Source organism: Hoplias malabaricus, chromosome 5, assembly GCF_029633855.1.
Source record: "Hoplias malabaricus isolate fHopMal1 chromosome 5, fHopMal1.hap1, whole genome shotgun sequence".
Classification (NCBI taxonomy): Eukaryota; Metazoa; Chordata; class Actinopteri; order Characiformes; family Erythrinidae; genus Hoplias; species Hoplias malabaricus.
In genome coordinates this window covers 52,316,384-52,330,883 of record NC_089804.1, presented here as the reverse complement: position 1 = coordinate 52,330,883, position 14,500 = coordinate 52,316,384, and the positions used below count along the sequence as shown (strand labels likewise).

The following is a 14,500-nucleotide window of genomic DNA, read 5'->3' as shown; positions in this document are numbered from 1 at the left end:
ACATCAAAAATATAACTGAGCTAAATTAAACGGGACCAATTAAGTGTTTTTTTTTTTTTTTTTTTTTTTCCCCTACTCATGATTTTATTGTGATTACGTATAGTCACCACATGAGCCACAACTTTCCAGTTAATGTTCATATATTTATAAATAATAGTGTGACCAGACGTCCTCTTTTACCCGGACATGTCCTGTTTTTTAGACTTAAAAATATGTCCGGGCGGATTTTCACAAACGTCCGGGATTTTGTTTTTCTAGAGCTTACATAGAACTTCGAGAAGTTTCGTTCACAAACTAGTCCCGCCCTCCCCTACTCCGACTGGTTCGCTTGAGTGAGAAGGGGGCGTGGTGAAGTAGCCTAAAATCTTCTGATTGGACGGTCTGACTGTAGAGCTACCGTTATTGGTCGATAACCACCTTCTCTGTAAACATTTAATTGGTCAGTCTGCACGTCAGTGGTCTGTCACCTTAAATGCTGCACTAGTTGCGTTCTGTCGCCGCTAGATGGCGAAATATGAACACAACTTCCATACCGTGGAAAAACTACACGTTTAGCTTCCTTCCGCGGATATTATCTGTCTATTTTCAAAGGCTCAGTATAGACACAATATAACAGACTATTGAAATCCTGAAGATGAAGAAATTTTACTGTGGAAATTGCATAATTTCAGTGCAAAAAAAAAATCAGTGCTACAAATTCAAAGGTGGTAATATTTCAAAGTCTGATGAGACAGATTTGCTTCCATATACGTTTTTCAGATTTATGTATTAGACAGTTAAATTTGGAGAGTGTTAGAGACTTCAGCTATGAGCTTAAAAATATATGCAGAATTTTCTTACATGTGGAGTATCTCTGAATGCTTTTTCACAATACGGCATGGGACTCAATTTACCTGTATGTATGCATCTTTCATCAGCTACGTCAATCATTCCTGTGCACCCAACTGCGTTGCGGAGGTTGTGACGTTTGATAAAGAGGACAAGATCATCATCATTTCCAGCCGCAGAATCCCCAAGGGCGAGGAGGTAAGGAATGAGTTGTTGTTGTTTTTTTTTTTTTTTTTTTTTTTTTTTTTTAAGAAGTTTTGCCAAGTGATAGTTCAAGTCTCTAAACAAACATCTCCTTGTCTTTTGCCTCTATGCACTCTCTGACTGAACAGCTGACATATGACTATCAGTTTGACTTTGAGGATGATCAGCACAAGATCCCCTGCCATTGTGGAGCCTGGAATTGCAGAAAATGGATGAACTAACGAGGAAAGTGTCACGCGTTTTGCGCCCTGGTGCCAGATAATGTCTGCGCCAAAGCCTCATTTAACCTTATTACCCAGATCATAAGCTGTTCTGAAACAAGAGGAGGGGAGAAGTTTACTCTCCGTCGGTGAAAAGAAAAGACTTTGTAATTCACATCAGGAGCCAAAGCTTTGAAGAGAGTAAAATTTGAAGCCACAACCTTTTCAGAAGAGCTCAAAGGTGTGCTTTGAATTGTCTTATTAAAACTCGCCTCTGCCAAAAGCACCTACTTCCTCTACTGTTCTCCTCCAATAAGCTGACTCTGGCTGGAATCAATCCTCTCTACATCTACCAAAATGTCTGATTCTATATCATATCAATACACTTAGGGTAGAACTCAGTGAAAAGTTTGATTAAAGCCATTTAAGTACTCAGAAATGAACTAATACACTTTAGCTTTGGACCTATCTTTTTTTTTTTTTTTTTTTTTTTTTTTTTTTTGTTATTTTATTCAATTTTGATTTTGATTTTGATTTTTTATTTTATTTTTTTTTCCCTACCACCCTGTCACCCCAGAACAACACTCTCCCATCAAGTCATCAGTGAAGAATGACAACATGGATATTGGCAAGACAATCCTGGAGTGGCTCAGATCACATCTATGTATCTATGGTGGACAAGATGTAAGATAATATAAAGTTTAAATACTATTTGACCTGTGGCTCGAAAGGCACCAGATGTTTTATTATATTAGTTTAAAGGTGGGTTCGGTCGACCCAGTCTACCTCATTGAGTTTGTGGGAAGTGACTGCTTTGCATTAAACTGTTAAGTGCTACTGTGGAAAGGGGAAGGTAGAATGTTGTCATGGCAGTTGCCTTCTCGGTTAAGCAGGGAAACTTAAGCAGCCGGTTTGCTCCTATCTATTTTGCTTATTATTTACAGTAGTGAGCCATTGCAGCTCGTCAATAAACAAAACCGCGGAGCCTATGACAGTTTCGATATGATCATGCATTATTTAGAGCAATCAAAAACCAAACGGGTGTCCGAGTCTAGGCGGCCACCTGCTCTGAAAGACTGTAGATCTCATGTAGCCATTTTTCCTTGCTGTCTGCCTCAGTGCATCTAGAAATCATGCTTATTTTCTTGAAATTTTCTGTTATTTTTTTGAGCGCACAACCAAATCCAAAAGGACAGTGAATTTTGCAAATAACAGAGTAACGTTTTCAGCTTAAACTTTTGAAGTGAATCAGAAATATGGGTGCAGTGGTAAGACAATTATGCCCCCTCCCTCCCCACATCCCACGGCAGAAATAACGATCGATGCTTTGGGCTCTTTCTAATAAACGGTCACTTGTGATGCAAGACTACTACTACGTTTGATGTTTTCCATTTTATCTTGAACAGCCCATATTCATTAGACTTTCTTTTGAGCACATCACTCCAAACCAGAACTGTTCGTATGCCTCTTCCTCTCTGTAAAACTTAGTGGACTGTTGTAAACTTTACTGTAGTTAACCTTTCTCTGCCTGACCACAGTCAGTGTAAGTAATCCCTGTATTGCGGTGTGATATTTGTTGGCACTGTCCTCCGGAGGCTTGAAGCAATGGCAGAGAAAGACTTTAAAGGGCATTTTTTTTTGTTTTGTTTTGGTTGATTTTAAAGTAATTTAAAAACAGTTACAAAAAAAATTTTCTTCAGCGAAGGGAGCAGAACAAAGTCTCCACGAACCGCAAGCTACTTTGTTCCTTCCTCCCCAGACGTATGACCTCACAGTAAAAAGAAATGCAAAATGTACAAACTGTATATAATGAGGGGGCAAGAGCTCTTTATCCAACTCCTTTTTAAATCAATAAAATCAAAATTGTAGAGAAATAAAACTGATGGAATTAAAAAAAATAATAAAAAACCACTGGATATCATTTTATCAGAAATATGAAATGTGTATATACCTATAAATATATGTAATATGGCAAACTAAGTAATATCTTGATATGTATATGAATCAGAGTGTTTTTTGCATTTACCTGTTTTTTCTATTAGCGTTTTTTTGCTATAAGACCATATACAGTTTAACAAAAAATCGTGTGCTGGTTATCGTGTGTTCACCAATGATGAGTGCTTGAGGTGAATGAGAGAACATTTGAGCTGGGATTCATGTTGGAAAGTAGTCCCCATTTAATATTAAATTTAAATAAATTGGTCTTTTATTATTATTATTATTATTATTTTGATTTTTTTGGGAAAAAAAAGAGCAGTAGAGTGGTGCATACATAGCATATGTGTATTTATGTAATATTGTTCACGTATATTTCTTCTTTTACTATTATTTATGCTATTGCTTGTGGAATACCTGAAATACTGAATCCTGTCCTTGAATTGGTAACTATTTGCTAAGTAAATTCTCTAAATAGAAATTCTTGAGGGTCCTGAAATACTGTTTTTGAAATTTTTTTTTTTTTTTCCTTTCAAATCTGCTCCCTGTAGAAGTGAACGTGTTTATATAACTTGTGAAATGGCGATGTAGCCGGTGTATGCTATTATTTTGATTTTCAACGATATCTACCGTACTTACCCAAGAGAGAGAATTGCACTCTGAAGTGATTTTGCTTAGAAACCATCTCCTGAAGAGCTGGAGACTAATAGCAGAATTGGTGAACTCTTACCTGTTGTGTGTATGTTGTCAAGGGAAATCGATTATAAAACTCACAGGCGCTCACTGGATTTTAGCTGAACTCCTTCCTTCTGATCTTTTGGAATATCTTAATTTAAGGTCTCTCTGCATATCCTTTAATTTAATAAAGAATAGATTGCTGAGTTTTTTTTTTTTTGTTTTTAAACCCAACCTACTTTTTAAGAAATGCTGCATCTGTACAGCAGAGCTACTTTTAGGAGATAATTGATCATTTTTATTGTATGTGGCATGTTTTGTATGGATATAATTTTGAATTGTACATATTTTTGATGACGCCAGAGGTTGCATCACTTTATATACAGCTGCCCCTTTCCTTCCCTCTTCCATTTTCTTTGTCTCTGCTTTTTTTCTTGTAAAGGAAAATAAAATGCATTTTAATTATAATCTTTCTTTGAGAGAAATATAACGTGCTCAATACGCCACCCTCTGGTACCGGAGAGAAGGAAGTCCCCAGCTGCGGGAGAATGCTGCTGTCCAGAGGTTTCAAAAGATCTCAAAGCCCTAATCCTGTAGGTTATTTGCATCATTTTTGAGCATTCAGTGACACGTCAATTCCAGATTTATCTTCTAAATGCAAGAGAAAAGCTATGGCTCTGAACAGCTTTACAGTAATGTGTAGTGTGACTGGAACCTCTTCCATACACGGCTTTCTCTGCACCTCTGTGTGCTGCTGGTTTTGTTTAAATTGAGTGTACATTTAATTCCCAAGGAGCCAAGTGTCGTGTGGAGGTACAAAATACAAGTGCAACGTCATCAAGACCCAGATTTTCATTATAAAACAAGCACAGAGCTAGAGATAAGAAAACAAAATGTATTATACAATTTCAATGAATACCAAAATCAACATTAATGTGGATAGAAACACATTGTTTTAACAGCAGAAACTTACTAAACAAGTACCATCACGGGCTGTTTGGTCTAAAGCCAATGTGGTAGCTCCAGTAAGTCACCCAACATTTAACATCTGTGCTTCTAACCCTCCCACCATTGTATGCATTAGCTGTTACAGTATGTCACACACACAAGCAACATTTTGAAGTTTTAAAGGGAAAATAACAGTCATGAGAGGGATAAATCAAAATGAACTTGATTAGTTTATCTTCCCTGACAATCTTTCCTTGAATTAGTCAAGACTGAAATCCCAGTGTTGGACACAGAGCACCTTAGCAAAAAGGACGGTCACATTTTTAAAGATCTGAGAAGACTATGACCCTGTAAGTCATCTCTTGGTTCAGTTAAAGAGCATTAGCTCCAGGAGATGGACGCCCATGACTATACTCATTGGTTTCCTGAATAGCCACCATGATTCTTTTATGGGCTTATTAATAATATAATAATAATAAAAACACCTGCATTTCTCTGCACACTGATTTCAGTATTCTGTTCAAGTTCTTTGGGGCCAAAATGACAGTGCTTGACATTGGTATATGAAGCTATTTAGTTCTGAATCAATTTGTTGGAGTAGATAATGAGAATTAACACTTCCCAGTCAGGGAACCCAGTTAAGCCAAATCCTTTTAATAGAAAATCTCCAATCAGAATTCCACACCGTTTATGGCAAGGCTTATGTCCCCGTCTGAGAATGTAGTCTGGAGAGATGGCCTTCACGTGATCAGATATTCAGTAGTACCTTCTCGTCGGCTTGCGTTATAACTACAAAATTTAAAATGTAAATACATCGTAGAAAGTTGTAGATTAGAAAGGCTACTTTATAAATAAACAGAGAGGCGCTAATTTACAAGATGCATTGAGAGGATGCTTAGCGACGTGTTACAAACCACCACCTTCTGCTACTCCCCCTAGAGGAACCAAAGCATTAAAACAAAATCATAGTGCAGTTCATCATTTTGTCCCTAGTGGAATACGACCATTTTCATTTACGAAAGGCTAATGTCCCTCAGCTACGTGTGAACATCAGTGTGGCTGAACGACAAACAACCCAGCTCTCGCATGTATTTACGCTACGTTACGCGCCATGATTTTTGTCTTTGCGTAGCTATGAGTGAGACCACAGAAACGCTCACTATTCTCTTGTTAATATCATTGTTAGTGGCCATCCTTAATAACCTGAAACTCACAATGTCCTAAATAGTTACGTCAGATAGTTACGTCTAACCTAAATACATATTTTTTTTGGGGGGGGCACACTGTAAAACAACCACTTTCAACTCATTAGAAACATGCGTTTTCTACAGCAAGGGTTTGAAGACCCTAGTAATCTAAATAAAATTTGACCACGGTTCGTATTAAATCAGGCTTCTCTCCTGTTAAAGAGCTCACCTTTAGCTTCTAAACAGCAATGAACAGAGGGATTGTCTGAGCTGCTGCAATGGTACTACAAACCAGAAATCTTATGCGTACACCGCCATGCTCTTCTGAACAGTCACACAGCATCGTCCATTTCGCAATATACATCGGCGTGGTCAGAAAACAAAACACAAAAAAAATACCCCAACCCTGTTTACAGTTCATTAACAATTCATGCCTTTAAAAAAAAAAACCATAAGTAGTCCATGGAGTGTAGGTGAGATGTGTTCAGGCTGGGAGGTGGACGCTGACCCCACAGGTGAGACTGGCGGACGTGGACACAGCTGGGCTGGATAGAGGGCTTCAGGTTAGCACCCAGTAGAGGGAAAGAGGGACAGCTGGAGTGGCCTGTTTTTCTCAGTAGTTTTGGCTAAAAAGGTGAGGTAGTCCTCGTCACAACTTTAAAAACATTAAAACTGTCTGAAACTGGCAGGTGTGTTTATTTTTCTTTTTCCTCTCGAGTCTTTTTCTCGGCATCTCTGTGGACGAGTGTCTCACATCTTCACGTCCTCCTCCACGCTCAGCTGGGAAAGTGTCTTCTTGATGCGCAGCGCTGTGAGCCTGGCTGCTCCATTAGCGTACCAACACTCGCGCATGATCTTCCCCATCACACGCAGTGCCTGGAAACACACACACACACCACTTAAATAAATAAAATAAAAAACCTCACAGTGTAAAGTCATTTTCATATTTCAGTCTTGGTACTGCAGGGTTTCTGCTTGCTGTTTGTTAGCGTCAAAGTATTTGCTACTGTATCCCTCCTGTTCAAATACAGCTTTTCAACAGTTAGGAAAGCAACACCTTCAGCACCATGACCAAGTTTTTTGAAAGCTTTAAAACTCTGTTTACCTCATAGCTCTGCCACCAGTTAGGGACGTTTGGCCGCAGCCTCTGGTCACACACCACCTTCCTCATCTCCTCTATGGAGGGGTCAGAGGGCACCAGGTCATAGTATGGCAGCTGGTACTCCTCATGGATGCCTATGAAGGAGAAATAATGGAGGAAACCAGTTAATACTAGATTGTGGTTTAAAAGTCACAAATCCTGGGCAAAAATAATAAATTATATAAATATATTTCCTTGCGTCTTACCTCCTGCATTACATCGTCTCGCTATCTCCCAGTAAACCAGCCCCAAAGCGTAGATATCAGCACACTTAAAAGAATCAAAATGCTTCATGTTGATGGTTTCGTCCAGCACCTCTGGAGCCATGTATCTGAGAAACAGTGCAAGAAAACAACATCCATTCAAACTTCCTCTTAGTGGTCATTTCCTGTGTCCTGTTTTCTCAACTCCTGAAAACTGAAACACAATCTGATACTGACATCTAAGAGGAAAGATATACCTTTGGACTTCAGTGATGATTTTGGATAAAACATGATTTTTTTATTTAACGTTTTTGCCAAATTTGCCCCAAAATTGTTAGTCGTCTCTAGGTCCATCCTTTCACCCAGCCTCTTGATGCAGATTATTGACACCCTCTAGAGCAATAGATAGATAGATAGATTTATAGATATCTATCTATATAGATAGATATATATATTGCATCTCGGCTTGTTCCAACCCACTGCGCACAACTGGTGTTAACTTCCCTCAGCGGCTAGCGTCGCCTCAGTGTTTCAGTGCGCTAGAGTCATCTAGACTTCCCATATTTATTGCGATTTTAATTATTTTTGCTCTGGGAGGACTGTGAAGTACACGGGAGTTGTGCATGTGTTGCATCATGGGATTGCCTTTGCGGCCAGCCTTTGTGTTGGGAGCATGCACACTATGACATAAAACGCTCTCTATGTAGACAGCTCACTAGGTTTTGGGACAGAGCTCTAATATTTAGGAGTGCGTTAGTCACTGGTACCTTTTAGTGCCCACTCTCTGATTGGGAGCAATGTCAATGGTGTCTGTGACGGACTCGTGTCTCACGGCGAGGCCCAGGTCAGCAATGGCACACGTGCCGTTCTTCTTCACCAGGATGTTTTTAGACTTGAGATCACGATGTGCAATGCCTGGCTTCCCTAGAATGAGCCATTGACACAAATATGATTATATTTACAGAGTGTATTTTCAAATAAGAGTTGTTCTAGCATCACAGAAACTACAGAATACCATCGGTGACAGTTCATCCATTATGCAAACAGTTACTAATCTGCATTTACCCTGTGTGCCGAGAATCTCCATGTGCAGGTGTGCCAGTCCACTGGCGGCTGACAGAGATAATTTGATCATGCCTTCGATGGTCACAGAGTAGTGGTTCAGATAGTCGAACAAAGAGCCGTGCTCATGATAGTCCGACACCAGCCACAGCTGAGTCCATGTGCCATTGTCTAAGGGAGTGAAACAAGCAAATCAATTTCAGGGATAATCTTTACTCATATGATTTAATCCCTGAAAGAGATGAAAGAGTGTTGGCACAGCACATTAAAAGTGATTAAAGCAGCAGGTAGCATGCGGAAGCTCACCTTTGTTGTCTGCGGCTATGAAGCCCAGGATGTTCTCGTGCCGGAGCATAATTGTCTGATAGATCTCTGCCTCGCGGAACCAGGAGCGCTCTTCTCTGGACGAGAAAATTTTCACAGCCACATCGCCTCCTCTCCACTTCCCCCTCCACACCTCTCCGAATCGGCCTTTTCCGATAATCTCCTGCAGCACGATGGTCCTAGCTACTGTCCTCTGTACGAACAGTGGCAAACCTGCAGGACACGCATCATCAAGTCACACAAACGTATCAAAACGTCATGCTCTCGAAAATGTTCAAGAAGCAAACACTATTTTTTCTCCAATGGTTCTTCTTGATTTGGAAAAAAATAATCAACAGTTCTGAGAAACCATTTTCTAGTCATTTGTGAGGATCCCGAATGTTGGACTGACCAGAGCCGGAGCCGGAAGTGGACAGGTCAAAGATGAGGTCCTGCAGGGTTTTGTCCTTGGCCAGGTACAGGTGGTCACAGGAGGGATCCTCCACGTCCAGTCGCTGTCGGTGGTTGTAAGCGCGCTGATGATGCTGGAACAGGAACACGCCCACAATCAGCAGCAGACACACAAGGAACACTGGACCTGCGATCACTGCCACCAGCTCCACTGGACCCCAGCTACTGCCTGATTCTGGCCAGGTATTAGCCTCAGGAACTCCTGCGGCACACAGAGTGAAAAAATAAAGTCAAATATTTATCAGCTGTGACATAAAATTAAAAGACAATGCCAAGAAATTCTGATTGTGTAAAAAAACTATTTGCTTTCCATGGGTCTGTTTTTGTTGTAGCCCTTTGTGGGAAATCTGTTGCTCCTATGAGCCACATAAGAACAATGATTGATGACTTATGCTTCAGGTTTGCTAATGAAACTCTGATTTCTGGTTCAAACGAGTGGTTCATGACCAGTGAGAGCTTTGAATCATAGCAGCCTCTTTGACGGCTTGAAAAAGTAGTTTCAAGAAAGAGCTGCATGAAAGACACAATAAAGAATCAAATCAAAAACACAGTACACAAAGTGCCCTGGTCAAGTCACTCACCATTAGGAACCTGCAGATTGATGCTGTTGCAGTAGTCTGTGTAGCAGCAGTGTGTATTGAGCACCCCCTGTGCACTCAAGCAATATATAGGCTGTCCAGGAGGGATTAGATTCTCGCGGGTGATGCAGATACGAACATGCTGCTCCTCGCCGTTAATGTAGGAGGTGGAGGCCATACAGGCCCCGTCTGTCTCACACTCATAGCCACTCTTTTCACAGTTTGTGCAGTTACACTTCAGAGCTGCAAAGAGAGAAAAAGACAAATCAGAGATGTGAAAAGGAACATAAACATGAAAAGGAGGAACATGGTCTAAGTTTCGGTACCAAGACACAATGTTTCTGACATTCTGCCTGCTACCTGGCTAATGCAGGTTGGGGGGATAAAGTCAGCTCTAATTTTAAAGGAACACTAGGTATTGTTTTTACCTTAAAATTACAGCTCCAAAATCTTTGTGATGCTCCGCTGAGCTGTAAAAGGGAGAAGCGAGCCTCTGTCTTTGTAATGTAACATTGTCTTTGTCTCCTTCCCCTTGACAGGAGAGTGCTGTAAAACTAAACTAAACTCTGCAACTCTAGGGGAAGCCCAGGGGCAAAAATACCAAAATTGACCTAGTGTTCCTTTAACTTAGGTGACTTAAAGTAAACACTCAATCCAAAACAAAACCGTCAAGCAGTCAATCATCCTGAACACTACTGAGTGGTGAAATTGTCTATATATTGCCCCCTATTTCTGAGATTACTGTGTCTGGTGCCAAAAAGTAATTACAGATAAGTAGGGGACATGAATTAAGGCGTCCATTATCATATTTGGGGTTGTCTAAACAATTATTTAATGTATTTTTGCATTTAATTTGGGGTATTTTAACGTGTTAACACACAATCATGGATTCTGTCAAACTGAAGGAAATAATTGAGAAAATTACACAACCTGCCCTGTAACATTTTAAATGCTAGTTTCAAGACTGAACGCACATTTAATGCGTGTAAATTAGGGTGACCAGACGTCCTCTTTTACCCGGACATGTCCTCTTTTTTAGACTTTGTCCGGGAGGAATTTCACAAACTTTTTGTTGGATTTTGTTTTCCTAGAGCTTACATAGAACTTCGAGAAGTTTCGTTCACAAACTAGTCCCGCCCTCCCCTACTCCGATTGGTTCGCTTGAGTGAGAAGGGGGAGTGTGGTGAAGTAGCCTTAGAATCTTCTGATTGGACGGTCTGACTGTAGCGCTACCGTTATTGGTCGATAACCTTCTCTGTAAACATTTAATTGGTCAGTCTGCACGTCAGTAGTCATTGTTTACGTCAGGCAAAGCTAATGTACCTACCCTCATCTCGAGCAGCTATGCCGAAACGTAAATGTAAATTCTCGGATGAATTAAAAAAGAAACTCCCATGTTTTGTGTAACAAATAAAGGTTTAAAGGACCTAAAAGCACACGTAGGTTCAGCGAGGGGCCCCGAGACGTGTCCTCATTTTCACCATCTCAGATCTGGTCACCCTAGTGTAAATATGACGACAGTTTTATACCAAAACATTTTTGACCATTTCTATTGGTTCATTTATGATGTATAGGGCACATGTGAGAGTGCACGTATTTTAAAAAATGCTTTATGACTTCACTCAAAAAGCCCTCCTCAGTGAGTTGTACTTCTCCGGTTTGTCCACCAGGGGGCGACAGCAAGGCTACAGCACAGCCCTAATTCGTAGGGCGAGTGTCACTGTTGGTTCAAGCTGAGGCAATGAAAGCAGCCACCAGTTTACCAGCAGGCTGCACAAGATGAAATCCAATCCGGCACTGCAGATAAACCCAAACAGAGCCTGAAAAGCTGAACCTGCCCTGGGAAAGGCCTCGCCGGAACACTGCCGCATTCTGCTCCAGACCCAGCCCCCCCCCCCAGAGCCCTGCACTCCCGCCATTATCAGCCCCAGAACACTAAACACATCAGGATGTACAGTAGACAAACAAAGTCAACATGCAAGACCTGGAACTTTCTGTTTTAAACTGTTTAATAACACTTTCTCTATCCTCTAGGGGTGAAAAATGCATATCAGTGCATCTCTCTGCAGATTCTCCACAGAGTTTGAGCAGCAGAAAGGATTGAGATTAATTCTAATATTCAGTAAAATTATATTTGGCAAAAAATGTGTTTCCAGGCCAGTGAACTCTGCAGTCTACCTGCTAGGAGTGTGAAAATCATTAATGCATCATTACGTATTGTTCTGAAGCTGGCCACTTAACTGGATAACATCTCTGGCCAAAGTAAATAAACAATAAAACCATTTTTAATGGAAAAATTTGATAAAGCTTGGTATATTGTTGTACTGCCTAAATTGTACTCACTGAAGCAGGCCATGAGTCAAGAAAACAACCAAGTTCTGACTTGTATTACGACACATTCAGAGGGAGTGTTTGTTTATTTGAGTTTGGGCTGTCTGCTGTAAACAGTTTCTGCAATTCTTAAAACGTTCCAAAAATAATCAAATCTAATTATTGGATATAAAGCACTGAATCACATTCAAATCATTGTGAATCAGACATTTACACTGATATCACCCAACCATATCGACATCCGCCCCAAAACCAGCAACAACAGGTCACATAAGAGTTGAGCAGATCTGTGTGTGTCACGCTGAAGCATATTAATCCGGGATAAGTCCCACTAGCCTACTTTAAGATTGTAAAAACATTCTGGGCGCTCATTTAACTTAAGTACGTTGACAGCGTTCATCTTCAAGGGCGCGCAGCAGACATGTTCCAGTGAGCTGGCATGTGAACCAGGTTTTGTAACTCTATTTTTGAGCTGTCATTGCTGGCATGTGTTTACCGCGTCTCCCCCATCAAGCGAGCCGGATTAGAAGTGGGGGTGTGCTGCTCAGCGGGGGGCGCTGAGGTCATGGCGGGGTGGGGGGTGGGTTTAGTGCAGGCAATGTTGGCTGTCACGCTTCACTCACACCCTGGCCTTATCAGCCCTCAGTGCTCAGCCACCAACAATGGCAGCCCACTTAGGACAAATTGCGCTGGCTTTAAAATAACAGGACCTGAAAACTGTGATGCATGACGACAACAAGGCCCTGGGATGGGGGGGGGGGGTACCCAGATCAGGGTTCAGGAGCTTAAAGGTTCTTTAATGTCAGACCATTCTTCAATCCTTCCTCAGCAAAGTAGCCCATTCTAATCCCAGCTTTTTTCTTTTCTTTTCAGCCTCCCGCTCTATGCTCTCAGGCCTCGAGTGTTTGTACAAGCCTTTTATTAGCAGATCTGGTACTCAGCACACACACACGCTTGTGTGAAAGTGAGCACATTAAGGTTTTGTATTACTGTCTTTGGAGGTACTTCCACTGAGGGTTACTGTAACCAAGCAGTTTTTGTTACAGCAGCTAAACTCAAGCCTAACCTTCACTTCAGTGGCCTACAGAAAACCTACCACCTCTAAAAATTATTTAAAAAATTGATGAGCTAAAATGGCCATCCTGGATGAGATTAGGAGCTTCTGAGGTGTTCAGGAAGTGCCCCCCAGAATACTGAGAATTGCTAGTTTGATGCCAAAGGGGAGTCCAAAAGCCGTCCACAATCAAGAGTCCAAGGTGCAAATGAGATTTTTAAATTTCTGTTGGGATCAATAAAAACCTCTATAAACGTTGTCTCCATAAAATGTTAAATAAACACATTTAACACATGTTTCTACTATACTCTCGAGACCTCTCACTTATTAATCCTTAGCCGTTCATACACAAAAGTGGTGATCGTTCATGTGGTTGTTGTGATGTTTTACTTGCTAACGGCAATTATTTATATTGCAGTTAATCATTTCATAATCACGACAGGTTTATTATAGGGATATTTATCATTATGAGGATCTCTCTCTCTCTCCTCTCTCTCTCTCATCTCTCTCTCTCGTCTCTCTCTCTCTATCTTCTCTCCTCTCTCCTCTCTCGGTCTCTCTCTCTCTCTCTCTTCTCTCCTCTCTCTCTCTCTCTCTCTCTCTCTCTCCTCTCTCTCTCTCTCTCTCTCTCTCTCTCTCTCTCTCTCTCTCTCTCTCTCTCTCCTCATCTCTCTCTCTCTCTCTCTCTCTCTCTCTCTCTCTCTCTCTCTCTCTCTCTCTCTCTCTCTCTCATATAGAGGTTGGGTTTACTAAATTGATCTTAGTCACCGCACTTCCTCTTATTTTCTCACACACATCTTGCACAACACATGATACAGAAGTGGTCTGACCGCACCCTTCCATATTCGCACAAGAGATAGGGATTTTTTTTTCCTCTTCTTTTCTTTTTTTTTTTTATCATTAACTCAGGTAACCTAAGACCTTTGGTAACAGATCATCAAACATCAAAAGGCAATAAATCTAACTTAAAAGACAAACAGAGAAAATGAGCGAGAAACTATAGCAATCTGTAAATGCTGCCAGTAATTGCCAGTGGAGTCGATCCAACTCAACTGTTCACATGCACAAGGAATTTCCTGCATATTACACAGAGGTGACCAGGCCCAGATAAAGTGAGAAAAACAACTCTGTGCCATATCCTCCTAATGACGGCACTAATACAGCACATTCGGCACACTCAGGCTGGATGGGCTCACCCTGAACCGGGCCAGAGCAGCAATCGCTGAACTGTAGACAAGAGGAAAAACAACAACAACAACAACAAAACATCAACTGCTTTAATAATAAATGTTTAGATCTCTCTGCCAGGAATGTGGTGGCATTCATTCATTGTCATGTTACCAGTGGAGGTGAAACAATTTTAATATTTTATATATATAT

General features: G+C 40.9%; 2 protein-coding genes across 5 annotated transcripts in view; one reads left to right on the top strand and one right to left on the bottom strand.

The window, feature by feature from the left end:
* Positions 1–4,263, top strand: part of kmt2d (lysine (K)-specific methyltransferase 2D) — a 41,651-nt gene extending 37,388 nt beyond the window's left edge. For all 4 annotated transcript variants that reach the window (XM_066672957.1, XM_066672958.1, XM_066672955.1 and 1 more), the window contains exons 53-54: positions 918–1,026; positions 1,161–4,263. In XM_066672957.1, the coding sequence (XP_066529054.1) occupies positions 918–1,026; positions 1,161–1,253 (202 nt within the window). In that variant the 3' untranslated portion in view covers positions 1,254–4,263. The remainder of the gene's footprint in view (positions 1–917; positions 1,027–1,160) is intronic.
* Positions 4,264–4,679: 416 nt separating this feature from the next.
* acvr1ba (activin A receptor type 1Ba) overlaps positions 4,680–14,500 on the bottom strand; it is a 20,136-nt gene continuing 10,315 nt past the window's right edge. Inside the window, exons 2-9 of the mRNA XM_066670544.1 lie at positions 9,739–9,978; positions 9,099–9,359; positions 8,690–8,920; positions 8,387–8,554; positions 8,089–8,245; positions 7,325–7,449; positions 7,083–7,213; positions 4,680–6,853 (exon numbers count right to left, since the gene is read on the bottom strand). Coding sequence (XP_066526641.1) covers positions 6,728–6,853; positions 7,083–7,213; positions 7,325–7,449; positions 8,089–8,245; positions 8,387–8,554; positions 8,690–8,920; positions 9,099–9,359; positions 9,739–9,978 — 1,439 coding nt within the window. The 3' untranslated portion in view covers positions 4,680–6,727. The remainder of the gene's footprint in view (positions 6,854–7,082; positions 7,214–7,324; positions 7,450–8,088; positions 8,246–8,386; positions 8,555–8,689; positions 8,921–9,098; positions 9,360–9,738; positions 9,979–14,500) is intronic.